This window comes from Molothrus aeneus, chromosome Z, assembly GCF_037042795.1.
Source record: "Molothrus aeneus isolate 106 chromosome Z, BPBGC_Maene_1.0, whole genome shotgun sequence".
In the NCBI taxonomy this organism is placed as follows: domain Eukaryota; kingdom Metazoa; phylum Chordata; class Aves; order Passeriformes; family Icteridae; genus Molothrus; species Molothrus aeneus.
Window position 1 is genome coordinate 32,677,817 of NC_089680.1, and position 23,617 is coordinate 32,701,433.

Sequence of the window (23,617 nt, forward strand, 5' to 3'; positions counted from 1 at the left end):
CCAAGCTGCAGAATGCAAAGTCCAAACATGAACATTGGCTGTACCTTTGGTTTTTTTTTGATTCTACTGCAAGATATTTAAGAACCATGTTCTAAGAGTTTGACTGTCTGGCTAGATGTGTAGGTGTGGGCAAGCATGAAGGCAGATCAAGTAACATTAGTTAAGTTTCTATCCATTTTATCTTTCTGGGGCTCCTTTCACACTTCTCTTAAGCATGACACTGTTCCTGCAACCTAAAGGCAAGTTGTTGATCAGTTCTTCTTCATGCAGCTACGACTTCTTGGGTTTTCTCTGTGTTGCTTTATGAGTACCTTTAATGCCAATTATGATATATGGATGACATACTTGGGATTGTGGATAATGAAAAGATGCTTCCCTTTTTTGTTATTTGTAAATACTTGCTATAGGGAACAAAGATACAATTATATTATGCAATCATAAAACTCTTTAGCTTGCACCATGTGTGAATAATATTTGGCAGGCAAAACTTTATGAAAAAATGTTACTTTGAGGCTTATTCTCCTAGAACTCCTGCCTAATAAGAGCATTACTCACATTATCAGTGATCCTTTGTCTATTCAGTGTCAAGTTACCTCATCTCTACCAAGGAGCAGGAAAGGATGACTTTTAACTGTGTTGCTTTTTATCCAGCTTCACAAATGAATTAGCTGTTTCAGAGTTCTGTGTAAATAGAAAGCATTAATTTCACCAGTGAGTAATTCACTGATATGTGTGTGTTTATATATATATGTGTGTGTATATATATATATATATGTATGTATGTATGTCTACGATTCAATATTTATTTGGAAACCTGTAACATGATGCATACCTGCTCCATAGAATGACATGTTATCATGTATCTAGTAAGTGTTACTCACTTACCACTTGTCCACATTATGCTTCATCTGTTGCCTTTCTAAGAGTTTGGGAAAAAAAAAGAAGTAGATTCAAATACCTTATTAATGTCTAAGTGTTTTTCAAGAAATGAACAAGTATTTAGAAGGAATCTATTTTGTTTTGCTTGTGAAAATCATCCGTCTGAGAGACAGAGACAAGTGGGTATGCAGAAGTAGGTCCTGAACAGTCACTTAAAAACCTTTCACTTGCAATTTGAGTGGAATGGCTATTTAGACCAAATTGAAGCTCTGTGAAATCAAGATTGATACTTGAGGCACTAGAACTTCAGGCTGAAATATTCAGGGATATACAAAGTTATGAGCACTTTTGCTTTTGTTCAGTTTTGCCTGTACTATTAAGCTGTCTTCTTGACTGATAGATATGAAAAATATTAATAATTAATACTTTGGTATTGCATGAGCAGGCTTAAATTTTTAATTAAGATACAAGATATGTAGTCTGTTGTTGTAGTGTGAGTGGTGTGTAGAAATTCTCAGGTTTGGGAGAGAAAGCTATGTATTTATTAATTGTAACACAAACTCCAGGTCTTTTATTGGCTTCAGATAGCTGGAACCTCAGAATAAAATTGCCTTCCATCTTGGCAATGAAAGGATGTTTCAGCTCCCAGGCACTAAGAAAATATACTTTAAGTCATCTATAACAAAGAAAAACTTCTAAAATGTTGATCCTTACTTAGCACTACCCCAGGACAGCCATGGTTGCCAGCTTCATTCTGATCAAAGAGCATTTATTTAGTTCAGAATGAAATAGTCCAGGCTGGAAGAAAGCCTGGATGAAGCATGAAGCATGTAATCTGCAGGTAATAAGATACATAATAAAAAGATGCTGACAAATCAAGCTTATATATGTGGGTTTTATGTGCCCAATAAGAGCAATAATTATGAAAGATGGATGTACTTTTTCAAGAGGAGGGAGTGCTTCCAAAGAGTTTTTTACTGTTGACTAGAAACTGTGGGTGGTGGCTTTATCTCCGTTTGGTTGCATTTTCTTTCTTTTTGTAGCCCTGAAACTGTTTGCTGTTGGCAGAATAGCTGCAATTAATTGTATTTTTAATTATGGACTGATTTATTTTCAGATCTCAATAGAGAATGACTACCTGGGCCCCAGAAGAATTGAGAGTCTGCAAAAAGAAGATGCTGATTGGCAGAAAAAAGCTCACATGGCTGTGCTTTCTATTCAAGATCTTACAGTTAAATATTTTGAAATAACAGCTAAAACACAAAAAGGTAGTTATTTCCTGTCATCCTATCCATCACATAAAAAGTTAAATTATTTAATGTTTACTATGTCTACCTTGTACCGTGAGTTATTTTTTTCATCAATTCTTCATGAGAAAAATGCAGTAATCATTCCTATTTGTTTTTTCTTCTGTGTCTATTTGAATCTTTCACTTGTAAACCTTTTCAGAACATCAGCAGCAGTGAACAGAATAGAAATTTTAGGTAGAAGCTTTACAGCCACTTTCTCAATGTAATTGTATTAGTGGTATTCTGTATTTGCAAAGGATTTAGGAGCATAGAGTCCCTGGTGGATTCTGTTTTCTGTATTGGATATGGCAGACCCTCATAGTAAATGCTAATTGTCTTTCAGTTGATTTCCTTTTCTAGTCTTCCTTGCCTTTCAGTAATTTTTTTCATAACTAAGCATTAACTTCACTTTAACTACTCAATGAAAGCTGCTCTGTTGTTCAGAAGCCTTCATGGATATAGCCTTGGCTTTTTTGTGTTTGAAGAATGTGATGGTTTCACTAAAAAGTGGTACAGTAGAGCGAGGTCAGATGACTTGGTACGTACACCCGTGCTCTCATCCTTGTACCATTTTAACTTAAATAACCAGTTTAATAGGGCAAACAGACCATTTTCTAGTTCACTGACAAAGTTTGTCCTGGTGTCCTCCCCTGCCTAACTGCAGGTCCCTGTTTCTTTCTTTGCCTTGGTGATAGTGATTGTGCAAGTTCCACAGGAGAAATCCTTTTTTGACTGGTAGGTCTCTTGTCATCTCTGTACATGACTGTTACATCTGACTCAAGAGATGCAGGCACTGCAAATTTACTCTGTTCAGTGACCACCCAAGTTAATGTGAAATTTCACCTTACTCTGACTGGATGACTTAATAGGTTAAAGCATGTTGGAATAAATTTAATTAGAGGAAATTCTAAATGTACTAATCAGTTTTGCTCCTTTTCTAGTATGACATAGGCAGCCAATAAGATACACTACTAGTTGATAATGCATATTTGTAAATATTTACTTGTTGGTTTTGTTCACATGATTTTTTATGTACAGCAGTCAGGATTTGGGGCAAAACCAGTGGAAAATGACATGCCTGAAGGCTGATTACAGTGTAGATCTTTAAGATACAGGTTACTTACATGGTTTTTGTGTTTGGGGTTTTTCTTGGTCTCGTGCTGATTGCAGGGTAGTCTTACATACCCAAATGTTAACAGACGGCAGAGGAAAAACACATGAAAACATAAAGGTGCTTCTTATTACCTAAGAACAGCATGTAATAGCCTGTGGTGACTTAATGCCACCCCTTTGATTCCCTTACTTTTGTGGCTTTTGCTTTGCAATGCTAAGTACAGTGTCACATGATCTGTATATTAACAGTGGTGAAAATCTTGTATGTGTCCGCCTAGATGTTATCTGGGGCCCAAGAATAGTAAATCTGGATCAGGCAAGGGACTTCTGCATTTTGAGTTAAAAGATAGATGTTGTTTTAATGTCATGCAGTGTTCTTACAGAATTGCACTTGAAGTTAAGCTGAAATCTTTGTTTTAAGTAGTATTTTTTTCACTCTTCAAATTTACTTTAATTTATGACTATACTATAAATCTTATTAAGGTAAGCTGGAGACTTTAGTAGTCAATAATTGGTGGTTACAGAAGTGGGGAAAATTTGGGATCCAGTTCAAGACCAAATAGTTGTATTAATGAGATTTTTATTAAGTACAAATGTGTGCATTTTCTTTACAGCAGGATCACTAGTGTTTGAAGAGTAGACTAGTAAGATGCCTGCCTCTTTTTTTCCTTTCTGTAGCTGTGTATGATCGAATGCGAGCAGACCAGAAAAAATTTGGTAAGGCAGCATGGGCAGCAGCAGTGGAACGTATGGAAAAGCTTCAGTATGCGGTTTCTAAGGAGACTTTGCAGTTGATGCGTGCTAAAGAAATCTGTTTGGAGCAGAAGAAGCATGCGCTGAAAGAGGAGGTAAGTTTTCATGCCAGCAAGTAGAAAATTAAAGCGCACAGAAAGAAGCAATGTTAGCCAAATTATGTAGGTTAGACAATGTTAGACAATGTAGGTGTGGTGAGTTTTGTGCCACTTACATATGTTTTCTGCTCACCTTTTCCTGGTTAGTCAACCAGAAAGACAGTTTTTGCTGTTAATGTTTACAGCCATCAACTGGGATGAGTAAAGTGAAGATAAAGGATAGGACAGAAATTGGCTGCTGTGTAATCTCTGCAGTTTAGCTCTGAGGCATGACCACTTTTTCAGAATAGCTCTGACATTCCAGATGGAAGGTGTCTGACCACTAGTAAATATATGGGTAGCTGGATGGTTGTGTTGCACTCTTCCTCTGCTTACCTTAATTACCAGGTAATCTTCCAGAGGGGGCTGTGCTAGTCACGGTTTTCCTGAGGAAAGAGTTCATGCATGAAACTGTGCTTAAATGCCTTAGCAGGAAAAAAATCCACATTTATTGGACTTTATGACATCTCAAAAGTAACAGTGTTTCAAATTCTCTTTTAAACTTTGCTAGCATATGGATGTTTGATGTAAAGAACTTTCTGTCATACTAATGTTAATGTGTGTTCTAGCAATTAGATGATTGTTTTAGGAGAACTTTTCAAACTTTTCAATGTTTCAGCAAAATTTGACTAAACTGATGGTGCTGTTATGAAAAGGTTATCCAGAGAGCTCACAACTTTAGCACTGCAAAGGCTGGTAGGTTTGTAAGGCTGATAGACTATGTGTCTATTTAGGGAGCTTCTGTAGAAGACAGCTTGATCTGCAGGGAAGAGAGAGTACATGCAAGACCCAGAACACAAAAATAGGTTTGCTGCATTTAGTGCTCTTTAGATTTGGAAATCCAAGAGTTGTCTGAAAACCTGAGTTTATCAAGCTGTTGTCATCCTTAGTCAAGAGTTGATGAGACAATCCAGCACAACTAATTGGAAATATATTGAATATTTTCACTTAGAGTAACCGTGCATCTTCTTTTTGTGGCACATTTTATTTTTTTCCCTGTTGAGACTTGTGCATTTTTGTTGAATGAGATCTCAGTCTGGTAAATGAGTGAGTGTTTGGTTTGATATGCGCAAGTGTTAGGGGCTGCACAGGAAAAGGAAGGATTCCTTGTAGTATACATCAGGATGAAAGTGAGCTATGAGTTTGGGGCTTTTGGGGACAGAGAAATAAGGAGTATTTAATGGCCATGGCGCTTTGGGATGGTGTATTACAAGGTATAGAGAGCTCTGGGTCTGAGTATAGTGAAAGGGAGATAGCACTAACCAGATTCTGCTCGGATACACATCATGTGTTCTGAGAATGTAAAAGGTTTAAGTATAAAGAGTTGAATGTGAGAAACTTGACTGGGAATCCCATCTTTGCAAAGAATGGTGGCAGTCTTATAAAGATAATGTTTGTACAACTGAAATACCTCCTGGCAAATCATTTAACTACTATATTCTAGAAGATAAAAACAGAATATTTGTTTGAAGAGACTAAAATGCTCAAGAAATTAATACATCTGGATTTTAGCTGAGAAAAATGACAATTCAGAACAAAGACATGATATGACTTCTCTTGAGGAAAGTGTTTGTGTTCAACAGGATGTCTATGGATTTTTGAACATACAGTCTTGGAAAATAAATTTTTTGCAAGGGCATATTGCAGTAAGAGAAGGGGAAATAGCTTTAAACTGAAGGTGGATGAAATATTTTTGGAAGAAATTCTTTGAACTTTGAGGGAGCAAGACTGGAACAAGTTGACCAGAGACATTGAGGATCAACATCCTGAGAAGTGTTCAAGGCCAGGTTGGATGGAGCTCTGAGCAACCTGGTCTAGTAAAAGGTGTCCCTGGCTGTGGTAGAGGGATTAGAACTTGATGAAATTTGAAATTCCTTTCAACCCAAGCTGCTCTATGATTCAGTGAATGCAACCACTCTCTGATTGGTATAAAGGCAACAACAAATACTGTAGAGATTAAATTATTTTATTTCATTAGTGCAGAAAGTTGTGACATTACGGGAAATTGAACTTGGATCTCCCCAGTTTAAGTTTTTTGTTCCACCACTGTGGTGTTTTAACCCCAGCCAGCAACCAAGAGCCATGTGGCTGCTCACTTGCTCCCTCACAAGTGGGATCAGAAGGCTTGAAAGCTAGAAAACTCATTGAGATAAATACAGTTTAATAGGGAAAGCCAAAGCCAAATATGTGAGCAGAGCAAAGCAAAATGAGGATTCATGTCTTCCCATGGGCAGAAAAGTGTTCAGCCACCTCCAGGAGTTCAGGGCCCCATCACAGGTAACTGACTTGGAAATATAAAACTCCACTAACTCCAAATTTTCCTCCCTTCCTCTTTCTTCCCCCTGCTTTATATACTGAGCGTGATGTCACATGGTCTGGAATATCCCTTTGGTCAGCTGGGGTCACCTGTTCTGGTTGTGTCTCTTCCCAACCTCCAATGCACTTCCATCTTTCCTGCTAGAGTGACCATACAAAAAGCATATAAGGCCTTGGCTCTGAGCAAGCCCTACTCAGCAATAACAAAAACATCTCTGTATTATCAACCCTGTGTTCAGCACAAACCCAAAACACAGCACTAAAACAGACACTGAGAAGAAAATTATCTCTAGTCCAGCCAAAACCAGCACAACTGCAGAATGCTTCCCCTACTGTTCCCATGTTAAATTTCTTTGTGTTTCTTTCACAATGTTGTTCAGCCTGAGAGCTACCAAGGATGCAGAAAATTAGTAGTACAGATTAGGTAAAAACTCATAAGAATTGCTCTCAATTAAGAAGAGAAATTTTTAACAGCATATACTGAAATATGTCCAAAAGTGATTATACTGTTTTGAATTATCACACATCATGAGTATCCTACATGAAATTTTACATAAATTGTTGAAATTCAAGGTCTTTGTTCTAGCTTTACATGGGGAGCTGTTATGTAGCTAGGATATCTGCCCATGAATCGTACAGCAGTACTAATTTCCCATTTCTTTTGCACCTGAAAGCTGAATAAAGTGGCGGGGTACCCCTAAAACAGAGCAGGTAACTAACAGCATCTGTAGTGTATGCTCTTTGTAGGGCAAAGGTACAGTTGTCAGATGCTAAGGTCCTTTATCAGGCAGACACTAGTGCAACTGAATGAAGTACTCAGCTGCTATAACTTGGTGAGCTGATACTTTTGGAGATGATCTGTGTGTGTCTTTATGTCTTTATTCAGTTTTTATATGCATGGAGTATTTAAATTTTGGAACATCTGTTTTTAAGAAAAAAATTATGAAGGTTTGAGTAATTTTCACAGTTCATGGAAAAAGGGAAGTTCTTAGGTGTGGCCACATTTGACACTACCTTAATTTAAAAAGAAACAGACATTTCCCACAATGACTTTCCTTACCCCCAAACCCACCAAATTTTTGCCTTTTTACAGTGAGGAAATCCTTGAAAAATGTCAAATTCCTTGAAAAATGCTAATATCATGCCTGAACAATAAACATTATCCATCTTAGATGGAAAACTGGAGAGTTCAAGAGAATCAGTCCTTTTGTCTTGAAAAGTACCCTGTAGTTCACTCCAATTATGCAATCACTATATCATTTACTGTTCTGGTCAAATTAGTAACCTAATATGGATGCAAAGTAATAAAATGGCATAACAAGATATTTTTGTGTAGCAGAGGACTCTAGCATATGCATGATACATTAATGATTGTAAGGTTTCTGTGTTCACTTAAGGACTTACTGGAATTTTCAGACTAATAGTTCATATACAAAAATGCATACAGAAGTACAAAACGTAGCAGAAGAAACTTAAATTAGAAGTTGCAAGAATTGATTTGCTGATCTTCTGTCTAGCAGTCTTATATGGAATTAAGTGTAGTACACAGAACTATTTGCGTTAATTTGAGCTGTGAAATCCCTGTCAATGGATAATGGTGCAGGTGCTAAAAGCTTACATGCTAAAAAAAAAACAAAAGGGATAGGACAAATGTATTAATTAAGTCTAGTAAGTCTGTTTCATATAAGAGGCAGCAGTGTGGTTTAAGTTGTGCTACAGGTTATGCTGGAGGCTGGTGAATCCTTTTGGGAAGATATCACTGCACTGCCTGTTTTGTTTCACTGTCCTGGATTTTTGCAACATTTTCCCAAAACAGGATATTGACTAAAATGGGTCATTGGTTTAATTCAGTACAGATACCTTTCTAGTTTACTACAGTCATATTTAAATACTCAAGGAGCCGATTTGTAGCTGTTTGTTACAGACTCAGTTTTACAACTTTAAGATAACACCATAATGTACAGAACATGCTAGCAAATATTTTATTAAATGTATCGCTAAATAGGTTGGGTATTTTTGCTTGGTAGACATCCCTTTTTAATGACTGACTGTCTATAATATGAAACTGGACATTTCTTCTGAATAATGAGGTAGACAGATCACACATCTCTATTAAAGTTTACCATTACTTTCATACAGTATCTGAGAGAAACTATCATATATACATTATTTGAGCAGGTAAAAAATTTGGATGTGGCCCTAACTCTTCTGCATGCAGGTTGTAGAAGTGTGTGAATTCCCTCCAGCCTCAGCACATAAGATTCCCTTACATGCTGGTATTTGTTTAAATAAGATCTGAATGGCTGACTGTATTGAGCAGATAAATCTTGTTTGACTGAATGAAAGAGAATGGTTGCAGTTCACTTTGGTTGTGTGTTACTTTTCTATTCAAACATATAATACAAATGAGAACTGAAATATATGTAAATATTTTAATCTGTGTAGTTATTCTGTGAAGGACTCCAGAAAGAACAGAACAACTAAATTGTCATTACAGGATGATCAGTGCATGTATTTATCCCTGTTTGCACATCCTTTCACATTTTTTCCTCCTTTCACAGGTTTCCTCCTTTCACATTTCTCCTTTTACAGGTTTAAACTGTAGCTTTCTAGATGTCTACTTCTAGACTTGGGATTCAAGATAGGAGAATTCTAAATTAATTATGTACCTTCAGAGAATCAAGTGGTAGAGTAAAAAAGTGTGAGGAATGTTTCACACTATGCACTGTATGACTTGACAGTTGCAAAGTGTAATTCAATGCAAATTGAAAATTTGCAAATTGCAGTTGCAAAATGTAATTCAATGGATTTATTTCATTGCCATGTAGAAAAAAAGTCAGTTATTAAAGGCATCTTAAAGTGTGTGTCTGATCAGGACATATCTTAGGGACTTGATGTGTTCAATTTTAACATGTTGCATATACTGTACTGGACAGTATCCAGATGTAATAATAAAATCTGTGGTTTTGTTCTCATAATTATCCTGGAGTTGTATGGTTTTTGTTTGTTTGTTGTTTTCTCTTTTTATTTAGATGCAGAGCCTGAAAGGTGGTACAGAAGCATTAGCCCATTTGGACCACTTAGAAGCTGATTACTATGATCTACAGCTTCAGTTATATGAAGTGCAGTTCGAGATCTTGAAATGTGAAGAGCTGCTACTGACAGCACAGCTTGAAAGCATCAGAAGATTGATGTCAGGTGCTTCATTTATTTCAATTAATACAAATCTATGAAAGATAATTTTCTTCCTAGGAATCCAGGGAAGCCTGTGGGAATGAAATGAAAACAGATTCTTTGCCATGTGAAGAGCTGCAAAAGTACTGTTAAATTAAAATTTACACCTGTTTATAAGACATATACAGACACATAAAGAAGTTCTGGTATGGTTCTCATTGCCTATATTTGGAAATTTGCATATAAGATATGCAAACTATGTATGTTTTGAAGAACTAAGATCAGGGAGGAGGAGATGCCTTAATTACTGGACTTGTCTGAAAATATGCAATACGCATTGATATTGCTCATTTCTTGAAAGTGATTGGTTTTCAAAAGCTATATCTGCAAATGGGATTCCTTTATCTACACTTGAAGTTCATATTGTTATCTCAGATTCAGAGCAGCAATGAAAACCTTATGATTCCAGAACTATCCTACTACATCTCATGTACTTAGAAACTGTGGAAACAGTACATGTAAATAATACAGCATTTTTCAATCCAGTTCTGTCCTTTAGACCTTTTTATCTTTAATGTTTGTATTTAAGCAAGCTTTGTTTTTAGAGTGTAGGGGTTGAATAAAAAATTTTGCTATGGATAGAAAATTCTTCTAAGAGAAGTTTGAAGCTGGATTGTATTTTGAGTTGCCACTGGAAAAGGAGAAAACAAAGGTATCACAGATTTGTCTCACTGTAACATTAATCTCCACCTTTATGGCTTCTGATGGAAACAACTATAACTGTATGCTTGGAACATAAGGCTTGGAAACTTTGTAAATGAGTTACAGAAATGTGGCAGCTTTGACTGGGTAGAGAATTAGTTAGTGCTTTTGAGGTAGATAGATTTTGGACTGGGAAATCAGACATGTAGTTTTGGTACTGAAGATGTCTGCTCACTTCTGAACTGAAAGAAATCCCGTGAACAGGAAATAGAGAAGATGTGTATCAAAATCCTTTGTCTTTGGTGTAGTGATAGTAAAACGTCTGGGCTGTCAGAGACTAAGCTGTAAAAATGTCACAGGGCAATATAATTTGTCATTCATGTTTTCTCCAGAAATCTCAGAAAAGACCTCAACCCACCACCTAATCCAGAATACAACCCTCAGACACCTAAACCATCACCCTTTTCCTTCCCTCATGGCAACAAAACAGTTCACCATTCTGGCTTCCTTTGCTATTTTAAATTTGTAAGATGTTGTTTAATAATAAATCCAAAACTATCCCATAGGACAGAAGATGAAAATACAGTTCCTAAATGTCTGGGAATTGTTCAACACATGAAATTACCTTCTCAGGCTTTCCTTGGGTGGATAGAACAATTAATGTGAAAAATAATGTGATGTGCAAGTGACTACATATGTTTCAGACTATTCAATACCAAATCTGAATTCAAGCATCTAAAACATTTAGTGGTCTTTTAATATGTGTTGTTTCCTATGATGTCAAAAGAAAAGCATGGTCTGTTAAAACTTTCTTTTTTGAAGTGTGCTGATAGTAAAGTACGAGACTTTGATTTTGCACATCTGTATGATTTGAAATTCATGTGTGTAAGCCGAGGAGATGCTGTTGCTTGTCTCTAGTCTCTGACTGTAGTGGTTCTGCAGAGATAATTCAGAGAATTTTCAACTAATGTTTTGAGAGCATGGTTTGAATTGACTGCAGTTGGCTGTGACCTAGAAGAACATTTTTGCAAATTCAGCAAAGGATCTGAAAGGATTGAATGATAATAGGTTGTCATATTATGAGCAGCACTAGTCATTAAGCAAATACCTGCAATGAAATTGAAAAAGCATGACTTTATTAGGTGGAATTTACAATTTATCTTATTCATATGAAGTGTGAGTACATTCTTGTCAAAATGGTTTTGCGATGAGTGAACTTCTATATTTCTGGTTTTAACTTTGCATTAATGTCTTGTAAAGCAAAATTCAGGTGTAAATTCTCCCATTTTATAACTGCGTGGTGAAATATAATTGTCAGCCATGAGTCGTCTTCTTACTCAGTGGTATCTCAAAGGGAGTTCCAGTGACTTGACAGTTACATATTGGTGAAGCTTTACAGGGTTTTTATTTTTTAAACTGAGTGCTGAAGTAAAGGGACTGTTTAGTGTATTTTATTAGCTTTTCTTTTAAGGTGAATATCTTGCTGTGCTTTATTGTCTGGTCCTGCCATGGCTTCTGCTGAGCTGAAATCAGCATGGCAGTCGGAATTCTCGTTGCAGCAGAGACTGTACACACAAATTACATGAAGTGACAACTTCATGACAACAGCTTTTAAAATGGAGTATATACTGAGGAAAATCCTGTTCCTATCCCCAAATAATCAAGTAGCTGAAGTAGGAGAAATTACAGTCCTTCTGAAAGTAGTTGAAAAAGTTGAAAAAAGAAAGTTTGATGTTGCTGTGGAATAGACACTTGACAGACATGCCAGCTGCATCTGCCTGTTTCAGACAGCAGTAATGCGTTTTCTTCTTGCTGTATGACAAATATATCCTACTTTGTATGCCAGTGGAATAAGAACAAGGGGTCTTCACTGCTTCTTCATCCCAACATCTTGAAGGATTTATAATCACCACACATTCCTTCTTGGCAAGAGATGAGAAGGCAGCATTTAAAGATGAGCTCAGTGTTACTCCAAATGCTGCACTCAGGAAGCTAAAAATCATGAGTGTTGATAAAACGATTAGTAATTACCTCCTTTTCAGGCCTATAGTGCTTTGAAGGATTGCCTTGAAGTTGCCCTCCCTCCCAGGAGCAGTGACTGGGACATCAAAAACCTGTGAGAGGATTTTTGGTGTCCTGTTATCTGAGTTCCTTACATGAAATTACGAGTTGGTTGTAACAGAAGAATCTCATACCAAGAACTTCAGATAGTCTTGTCTATCCTGAACTTCATGGTGAAGACCAGAGAAAATTGCTACACACCTTGGGTCCCTTGTGAAACCCAAAGACTTGCATGGGCATTGTGTTCAAATTAGGCTACACATTATAGCTGTTTAAAATTGCATTTGTGTTTTAATACTCCAAGCTTGCCTGAATAGCAGGCTGAGCTTCACTGGTATTAATTTCTGTTCCTCATAAAGACCTTAAAGCTGCACAGTGCCTTGCTGTGTAATGCTTTTCCTCTGACCTATTGATTTTTGGTAGTAGTCCTCTGAAAGGGCTGTGGCATTCTTCTGCATCCTATCTTGCAAGTCAGTGGGAGGGTTGTTGTTGAGGAAAACAAAATGTTAATCAAATGCAAACCATTGAGTTGATTTTTTTTTTTTTTTTATTGCTGACATCTTTAAAACAGAGAAGAGAGATGAAGTGGTGTATTATGACACTTACGAAAGTATGGAAGCCATGCTTGAAAAAGAGGATATGGCAACATCTGTACACTTGCAAAAAGAGGAGCTGCAAAAGTTACAACAAAAAATCCGCCAGCTGGAAGCAAGGCGTGGACGTATTTCAGCCAAGAAAGCCTACCTCAGAAATAAAAAGGTACTGTTTAATTGCCTTTTTTTTTTGACATAATTAGCAAATTCAGTAAAACTTCAAAAGGTTTCCTTGCAGATAGAAATTTTCCAGAATTCTTGTGGATTACGTTCATTGTTTGCTAAAAGTTATTTTACAGAATACAAATAAAATAGCATGTATTATTATATTGATACATTTAAGATTCTGTTTACCTTTCTTGTAGCTGTAAAGGAACCTTCAATTACTTTGAAGTTAACAAATAAACTTATTTCTATTAAACTTTCAAGTGTGTTTCTCACTAGTAAGTTCTATTTTCATTCTCTTACCATCCTTTTAAACTTGTGTCATGTGTTGTTGATACTCTGTGTTTGGCAGATCTATATGAAATACAGTCTGTATTCTTAATTTGTGATTCTGGGTGTGCTATTTAGGTCAAAGTTTTGGGAGACCATTGTTAGAAAATGGTCTCACAAATGGTCTCCCAAATGGTCTCCCAAAATAATTGTTAGAAAATCAGTTCCACCCCATACTATGTGCTGTAAAACTATGCAGAAATGTCAGTTGGCCTCATTCTGGATGAGAGTGATTGGTCGGTTTTGGTTGTGTGTTTGCAGTCATGCCCTTTATGTGAAAATGACCTCTTCATAAAAGAGTTCTAGCAGATTGACAGTAAATCCTTCAGGTTTTGCCTTCCCTTGTTAACGAATATATCTATTTCTGTATTGTCATGGTTTGACACTGGCACAATGCCAGTGCCCCCATGAAAATACCTTCTCCCTGGTGTCTGCTGTGAGATGGGACCAAGAATCGAGCAAAGCAGGCTCCAGCTTAGGAATAGAAGGAAAAAAAAACTTTATTAACCTACAATATATAAAAGAAACACACAAAACTCAGGATGAAAACCTTCCAAACATTCCTCCTCCCCCCATCCAAGTTCCCAATGCATCACAGTAAGACAAAACCTTGGACTCTCAATTCAGTTGCCACCCCCCACATCACCAACACTTAGTCCATCACCACCCTTCAGATAATCAATTCTCAGTTCATCAAGAGGAGAGGGGTCCTTCTTGTGCCATAGGCTTCCCCTGGAAACACAGTTGAAACCTCTGTGTTCCCATGTCACTCGTGGCACCACCTGGAGAATGTCTGCCATCGTGACCTCTTCCTTCCATGTCCACTGCTCTCACCACTGCACATGGACCAGAGCTGCTTCTGGGGTTTGCCTTTTAGGGGTGCTTTGTCCGTTCCAAAAAGAGCAGAGTCTCACCTTTGGGACACCTGTCCCCCCCAAATTTCACCCCCTGGGGCCAAGGGATCTCAACACTGAACTCTCTTGGCTCTGAGCCATTGCCTCCCCCGGGATGCAGTCTCTGTGTCACAGGAAACATGGCTCTGTCCATGGCTATACAAGAAAAGTCCAGCCAAAGGCCACTCCATCATCTCTTGCCACCTAGAATTCTTCTCAGCTTCTCTCGGACATCTTTAATTTGCACGGACTTTCATCACACTTGCCCATTTCCTGCTATTCATCCCTATCTCTCCTCATTCAACTGCAGGTGGATCAGCATTTGTAAGGTTTCCATCATGCAAGAAAAGGGTTAAAAATCTCAGGCTCTGCCTGTCCAGAACTCCCACACTGCATGGCATGCCGCACCCCCCCCCTTCTCCTTCTCGCTGGCCCTGCTATCAAATTTCAAGGTGGCACAGGCACAGACACCGGCTCTCTCTCTCCTGGGTGGTGGGGGGGTGGCTGCCCGATGCCTCTTGGTGCTCCTCCATCCATCCTCAGGGCCCAGGCTCACCTCACCCGGCCGCCTGGCTTCCCCTGCCCCGCCCAGCTGCAGCCGGGCAGGAGGAGGTCTGAACTCTTCACTCACCAGAACCCAAGAGAGGTTTTCCTGGGAGTTCTCTGCTTTTAACCTCTGTGTTCTCAGAGGCGTATCCATGTCCCCAGTGGCCACACCAGGTGCCAGTATTCAAATCTGAGCACCTATTGGTTTGACCACAGCATCCCAAAAAACTCACTTCCTCTCAAACCATGACATGTATCTAAATCTGAAGCATAACAGAGCAAACGAAAAGCTGTTGATATATTTTATGTATTTTATTTTTTGTATTTTGTCAACCACTGCCTGGTTTCTAGTTAACCCAATATGGAGAAAACTGCAAATGAAGTATTACAGCAGAGAGGTCTCTTGTTAGCCGATTATGTGAAGTAGCTTGCTTTGTCATTGTGTTTGTTTTACGTAAGTTTGTAAAGACAAAAGGTACCTTGTTAGTATTTTAAGAGAATTTACCTGTCGTGTTATGCTAATTTACACAGGCTATAGTATATGATATTTTCTCCTGGATATGAGAAGACATTGCTGGCACCTTACGAAGTAGACAAACCTGTTTAAAAGTGATAGCCTGTTTGTTGTTCTTTGCTTAACTTACTGGAGTTCACAGGTCAAGAAGAAACCCTGAAGCAGGAGTAGAGATTTTTTTAGCATGCCCATATATCTGTATAATGAACTAGTCACTTTCAGTGGCTCATCTGTTGCAGTGTTGTGCTATGATAGAATACCTTTTTAAGCTGAAGGAGTTGATTTTGGCTGTAGCAGGAGTATCAGCATGCCTGGTTGTGCAGTGTGACAAGAGGCAGAGCTGTGTGTGGTAGTGTTGCTTTTCTGCATCTGGATGCAGGAGTGGTACACTTACATCTTGTCAACATTGTGCTGGGATAGCTGTGGCTATACTGCTTTCAGGACCTGCGGTAATGTCTCCGTGTGGAACTTGGGCATCACATTGCTCTCAGAACTAGTTCCAGCTTTCATACTTATGTTGTTGCCCAGCATAGCATTCTCTGCAGTTGAGTGCTGCAGAGAGATACTTAGCCTCTAAGAAAAATCACAGAGCAGAACAATGTGTGTTTAAACTTACAGGAGAAAATAAATTATCTTTATTTGAGCAAAAAGAAAGGGCAGAATCTGTTGTATGACATTGTGTAGCACTTGTTGGGCAGAAAGGAATATGGCCATTTTTTAGCTTCTCTTCTTACTGCTGGATAACACAGAGTCCTACTAAGCTTTCTGGCAATTACCTGAGAATCAAAGCTCATAGATTTGTCTCATTTCTTTAAGCAATCTTTGCATTTTCGATGGCCTTTCTAGTGATGCTGTAAAACATTCATGAATGTTACTTAAGGTGCCTGATGTGAGTACTTGTATTTGTGGGGAAAAAAAGTATTCTTGCTCTGAAGTGTTTGGAGGTTAAGTATGCAGAACTGAGATACAGATGGGATACAAAAGCACACTGTAGATGGTGAGAATGAGGGCAGTGATGACTGAATGCCATGTGAAGAAAAGTGACTTTTTGAGGGTGAATATGGAAAGTACATACTGTGTGGTAAATCTCTGTGTCTGTCTCAATTAAGAAACATTTATTGTTGAACTGAGATGAAAGTGTACTTAATGCTTTTCAGATTGTGTTCCTGACTTCGCGTGTTTCAGCACAGTGTCTTAAAGCAGGCTTTTAAACTGGTATTCTGTTTTTGATTGGGTTGGTGAGATTTTGGTGACGGATTGGTGGGGTTTTTCCTTCTCTTTTGTTGTGGTTTTTTTTTTTTTTTTTTAAGCTTGTCAGTTCTGTAGATGAAAACAAAAAGTAAGCTATGGATTAAGTGGTGTACAGGACAGTCTTGCGATATGTTTAGAAATTACTGTCTTTTCTCATTATCAAGATTTTGGCAACTGAAATTGCCCTTAGGAGAATATCTCCTTTCTAGCAGCAGATATCAGGATTAAGGAAACAATAGGAAATTTTTCTCTGTCATCAGTTTTATTTTTTGGAAGAAGGTAATTTCATCATCCAGGTATTTGAAAATTTTTCTATTGAGGAGATAACACAGTGAAAGGAAATAAATTACTCTTTGTAGAGTAAGATGATTTGTAATTTAAATATTAGCTTCAGTGACTATAGTCTCTATTTTGTTTTTCAGATATTCCTTCCCTAATTTTGCAGATGATGTATTAGTTTTTTAGTGCTGTTGTCAAATAATTGTACCAAGCTTTTATTTAGAAACTTTCGTTAAAGGCTTATTACAAACATAATTCAGTCATGACTCTTGAATAACTGAACTGGCATTTTAAAAATTTATGATTTTACAGAATTTGATGTTTTTCCACTGTACTACCATGAATATAAACTCTTCATTCTCTTTTTTTTTAATACAAATCTCTTTGCATTTGTTAAACAATCATTTCCTGATGTTCCTTTGTGTTGATGACAGTGATTTATTAAAAAATAAATTTTTAATAGCAGTTTAATCTTTTTTTTTCCTTACTTCTAGAGAGCTTGCTGTAGATTTTTCATGCAGGAAATTGCTATTGTTATGCCAGTCTACCCCCTGCTGGCTACACATTAGCATTAATTAGATTATCATATGGAACAAGCAGCTGATTTATTAGGGAGCTAGATTTATAGCAAGGAGTCAAGGTGAAAAAAATGGTATAGAAGGTATCTCAAAAACTCTGAAAAACAAAGTTGTGATGAAATCAATTACTTTGCACCCGGAAAGAGTATTCCTTATCACAAACAGAGTGGGAGAAGCAACTGGTTGGTGAAGCTGTTTGGGGCGTGTTTATAATGTGTGCTTTCATCTAGGAAGCTTCCTCAAATGCTTTTGTGTTCATTTAATAGGACGTCTTTAGAAAGCCACATTTTAAAGCACAGTCTGTGCCAGAATAGGTGTTCCGAAGATGCAGTGACAGGTGGGATAGGCTTATTGGTATTCTGTTATTAACTTCTATTACGGCAACAGCAGCATAAGACTGTAACTACACTGAATGCTTATAGTAAAATATGGTTTCTACATATGAAAAGCTAGCCCTTTAATTGGGATGTTAAAACTGACTAACTGGAACTAGTTAGATATAATACTAATGCAGATCTCTTTTACATATATTCCATGTTACTAGTCTTACACATTGTAGTTCATGCAGTGACAAAGGTTGAAATGGTTCCTCAGCTCTCCCTTTTTGTCTCTTTAATAGAAGTACTACTTGATACTGTGAAATCAGTCAGTTGATTAAAGAAAGAATGGGTATTACTTCTTGTTGCTTTCCCAGTTCCATACAGTTGATCAACATATTTCTTGAGGTGTTGCTCTCACTCGACATATTTTCACAAGGAGGTGGTAAAATGATCCCTGAAGGTGTTTGAGAAGAGTTTGGATTTGGTGCTGGATGATGGATTAGTGGTAACAATGGCAGTGCTGGGTGGACAGTTGGACTGAATGATCTTAAAGGTCTTTTCCAAACTTGATGATTCTATGATGTGTCTGCTTCCCAGTGCTTAGAAGTAAGGACTACCTTGCATGTGCAATAGACCTGCTTATACACCCAATTATTATGTTTGGTTTTGTTGTTTTGGTGGTTTTTTGCCAGAGTTAATTGGTATATATTGAACTTGTCATCTGCTGTAATCATCCAGTTGGTTTTCTTACGGCTGCCGTTTGGGTGTTTTTAATTTCATCCTTTATTTGTGGTCACTTAATCTTGTCTACAAGTAGAACCCTGCATTTGTCCCTCAGAAATTGCAACCTTTCCTTTTTTTCTTAGACCATTTCTGTAATTAGTTAAAATTATTCAGATTTCTAATCCTGTCCTGCAACACATTTTCAGCCCCTCCTAATAGTTTTTATTATTTCATGTCAAAGAGATCTAATTACATTGAAGTAGGTTGTTTATTAAAAACAAACTCAGCACTAAATACGTTTTGGTCACGTTTGTCCTCTTTACATATTTAAAATATCTTTCATTATTGCATTTAATCAGAAATGTTTAAGTACTGATGCTAAAGTGAATACATTACATAAAATTGTGCCCCCTGAGTATCCGAGACATGTCAAAAAACCCAAACCATGCCTAATTTACATTTTCTCATTATTTTATAATATTTAAAACCTAAATGAAGAATAAACTGTAAACTAGTTAGGAGTATTATAGAAAGTTGTTCAGATTTTCTGTTAGTATTATGTAGCTTGCTGTGTCTTTGAAACACAGAGATGAAGTATTTTGTACTTTTTCAGCTACAAATTAAATTGATTGACTGTTACAGGATTAACTCTTTTCACCAGATGGAAAAAACCTCCAGAAAGAAATACAAAACCCAGCAATGTTTAGCTGTATATATGTGTGGACCTGTTCAAGCAAGTCCAGAGTAGGTCCACAAAGATGATCAGAGGGTTGGAGCACCTCTCCTGTAATGACAGGCTGGGGTTGTTCAGCCTGGAGAAGATGAGGCTCTGGGGAGACCTCAGAACAGCCTTTCAGAACATAGAAGGAGCTTATAAAAAAGAGGGAGAGTGCCTTTTGACATAGACAGATATTTTATATGGACAAGAGGGAACAGTTTTAAACAAGGAGAGATTTGAATAGCTGTTAGAAATTTCTTTACTCTGGGGGTGGTGAGCTACTGACACAGGTTGCCCCAAGAAGCTGTGGATGCCCCATCCCTGGAAGTGTTCAAGGCCAGGTTGGATGGGGCCCTGAGTAGCCTGGTTTAGTGGAAGTTCCCTGTCTGTGACAGGGAGGTTGGCACTAGATGAGCTTCAACATGTCTTTCCACCTAAGCCATTCTGTGATATACCTCTGATGAAGGTGGGCCAGTATTTGCACAGAAATCTTTGCTTTAGTCGGTTACCTACATACGACAGCAATATTGATGGGTTTGCTATCCTATACAGGAGCACTGGTTCCTTTTTTCATGTGATCAAAGCATGTCCATAGACAATTTGCAGAACAGCTTTTTCTGCATTTTTAAGCATCCAAAATAGTGAGGTTTCTTTAATCCTTTCCCTCCTTATTTTTGTGCTTCATCAGCTCCCTCAAGCAATGCTTTCAATGGCAAAGCTCTTTTCTGAACCTACCCAGAAAGTCATACTAAATGATACTTGAGAACCCCATCAGCTCCATGCTCTATCTGGAGTCACACTCCAAACTGCTGACATTGCACCTTCTTGCACAACTGTGAGATTTGTTTATGACTGCACGTCTGACTTTGTTCTAGTTCTGCGTGGTGCTTGTACCAGGCCTAATTCCATTGCTCATACTGTCCAATTTCCTGGCCCTCGGTATCGTCCAATGAAGTTGTCTGTCTACTTGAAGTTTGGCTGTTATCCTCTTTGTCAGCTATTGTAACATGGCCTAGTTTTTTGCTTGTTTGTTTTTTAATGTATTCTTATTTGCAGACAGCGCAACAAATTCTTGTTTTATACCAGATGTTAGAGATGTGAACTTAGTGGAATAAATGAACACGCTGAATTGTAACAACTTGATTCTAGCCTGTGCTTGCAGAGAGTACATGGAAAAGATGAACTGACATCTGTAAATGGGAAACTGTCTATTTGCATAAACAGAAATATGTGGTACATTCAAGAGTTAGTTATTTTCCATGGATGCAAATACATGGGGTTAAACAAGGGCTTTATGTAGTGTTGACAGATTGGTGATTTTTGCTGCTCTTATATTGGTCCTGTAGAACAGACTTTCCAAGCAACTGTCACTTGGATCTACTCTTTTGATAGTTAAAAATAATAGATTTGGGGTGGTCTTCTGGGGCTTGTTGTTTTTTTTTTTTAGTTACAGTTCATTGTAAGTTAAATGAGCCTGTATGAAATCGGCTCTGCAGGGTCTATTTTTCTACCTGCCATTTGCTAAATATGACATAATGTAAATCTGTATTTAAATTGCATGGTTTATAGGTTGTGGTTTGTGTCCCTGCAGGAGATCTGTATTGCAAAGCATAATGAAAAGATCCAGCAGCGTCACCAGAGCGAGAAGGACTACAAAATGCACCATACTGTTCAGCTGGTATGTTTGAGCTTTCTGCTGTCGAGCTTAGCCTGTCGTTAATAGCTTGCATTCCTCATTATACATTAATTAGGGGAGCATTCAGAGTGATAGCTCTTTCAAAAGATGCTATGTATCCCTGGCCTTTGCACCATGGATTTCTGTGTCATATTATGCTGGCAAGGGGGAGGATATAGTTGTGTTAGGAAGACATGGGAACCAAGCAAGTAGAACAATTCTTTATGCTAGATTGACATTCTGAGTGTTTTGTTATGTTTATCATCATGTGCACATAAATGATTCTGAGCATCTCTGAATACTGTGTTTGCTATGCTGATAGGAGTAAGGAAATCACACATATTTATTCTTGAATCTTAATAAGCTTGGTTACTACTTTTCTTCCTTCTACTAAAGCAATTACTGGAATTATGTTGTATAAACTTGTAGTTCCAAGTAGTTCCAGATGGATGCTCCATTATTTTTTTCATAGTCTTGTTGCAGAGAATAGACCAGCTGGACTCTTATGCTGTACCTAATAGGCTTATCTTAAAGAATATTCAAATTTTGGACTAGGTCTTGGGAGCTGATATAGTATCAATATTTGATAAAGATCACTGACAAAGATGCATTGAAATCCAAGTCACTTTAATTCAGGCTTCAATTAGATTAGTGAAAGTGATTCTATTTCATCCTTATACATTTTTAACATTGATATTTTTGTCCAGGAAGTTAGCTGCATAATTTATTTTGTGGAAAGGCTACTTGTCAAAGGCAGTATGTATTGGAATATTCTTTCAGGAATTGAAAAAAAATTTTTTTTTCATCAGTTCTTACAGTAAGGCAGAGGAAGTTACTGTGTGGACTGTAGGCCATTTATCAGTCTTACAAATAAGACTTGACAAAGCCAAAGGACTTCATTGCCTCTCAAGTACTGCAGAGCTTTATATTATGGTATTGCCCGCTTGAATGATATAACCTTACCTAATTTTTTTATGTTTGTGTGGGGTTTTTCTAGTAAAAATGTGACTGAAAAATTCTAGCATTACGATAAAATAGGTTTTAAATTACTGGATTTCATTAAGAATTTTGAAAAGAGGGAGTCCAAATTTGAAACCAAATAAGAATTGCAATTTTACTATTTTCCTTAAAAGTGAAACAAAACCAAATACACAAGTCAGCCAAAACAAGAAAACAAACCCCTTGATTTTGAGATGCCTTCAGGAAAAGTTTGATCTGAATGCATATATAACATTTAGGTACAGTGATAGAACTACTTTTCTTCCTTTCTTTATGTTTCTGTTCTAACTTCTTTGGCCATTGTTCTTATTTTCTTTTACCACATGCTTTTCCTTCTCTTCACCTCTTTCTGTTTTCTGTCCTTACTATTTTTCAGACATGTTCTCATCTTTCTCTCCCTAATGCATCTATACTTCCTTCTTTCCAAATCACAGGAGTTGGCTTTTTGTGAAGGACACCAGGCCACTAGCTGACTTATGAAAATGGCAGGCAGACACTGCTTTTGTGGTGACTGAATGAGAGTAAAAGGTTCACAAAAGTGATCAGAACTTTTGATTATGAAGATACGCTTTCAAAAGTAATATTAAATGCTGTGAGTCATCTTAAGAATTAAAGCTGCTGTTTTTGCTCAGGGTTTTTGCTTTGTGGTCATCTGTTACATCACTTTTCCTGATAGCTTCTGAGCTTGCATGCAGTGAATTTCGCCTTCTGGTAATTAGCTTCCATTTCCAGTAAATTTGACTGAGGAGTGAATGTTTGTTTCAAAGGTGTAGTAACTCTTGCTGAAATTCTGTAAAAAAGAATTATTAGTTAAAGGAGATGTACCCAAAGGTATGTTTTCCATGAGGTAAAATCTCTGCACAAGTAAAAACAACTGTACCAGGTGTGAGGAAGTGCTTCAGACCTTTACTTAAGTGCAATTACATAAAATCAAGCTAGATTAAGTAACAAAAGCTGGAGTAAATACAAACTTATATTTACTGTTGTAAATGTAAGGATAAAAACATTTACTTAAATTGCTCACTGTTGGGTTCAAAACTTTGTGATGCTGAGTTCTGTGAATTCTTGTACTTTGAGAATACTAATACAGCTTGTTTAAATGGGCAGCCTTGCGATTTGGACAGTAATTTTGTTTTTGGAATGAGGGGAAAATGATATTGCTTTGCTCTCTGGCTAATTTATATAATTTTAATTCAGTAGGACCTCTCTAAGTATAGCATTTTGTCACTTGTTATTTCTCATGTCTCAAAGTAACAAGTCTGCCAAGTGTTCCTGTTTGAGATTGAAACATTTTTTTCTGTTTTGGATTTCTTTGACAAAACAAACCAGGAAATGTATACTATTTTTTAAGGGGAAGTCAGAGGCCAAATTTTGAGGTTATGTTCATTTGAGAAGTATCTTTTAAAGTAACTCTTCACATTAAGAAGAAGAGGTTTTTTTCTAGTGAAGCCAAATAAAGCACTGGATGTAATATTTACATGTCTTCCATATATTTTCTCAGAAACGAGATCAATTGCAAGATGAAGAGGAAAGAAAGAGCTCCTGGGTTAGTCAGGAACGACAGAAAACCCTGGACAGACTTCGTACATTTAAGCAGGTAACAGAAGAA

General features: G+C 37.3%; 1 protein-coding gene across 1 annotated transcript in view; it reads left to right on the forward strand.

Moving 5' to 3' along the window:
- Positions 1-23,617, forward strand: part of JMY (junction mediating and regulatory protein, p53 cofactor) — a 66,560-nt gene that overhangs the window by 30,694 nt on the left and 12,249 nt on the right. Inside the window, exons 3-8 of the mRNA XM_066569180.1 lie at positions 1,997-2,147; positions 3,960-4,129; positions 9,520-9,685; positions 12,996-13,183; positions 20,926-21,012; positions 23,510-23,605. Of these exons, the coding sequence (XP_066425277.1) occupies positions 1,997-2,147; positions 3,960-4,129; positions 9,520-9,685; positions 12,996-13,183; positions 20,926-21,012; positions 23,510-23,605 (858 nt within the window). The remainder of the gene's footprint in view (positions 1-1,996; positions 2,148-3,959; positions 4,130-9,519; positions 9,686-12,995; positions 13,184-20,925; positions 21,013-23,509; positions 23,606-23,617) is intronic.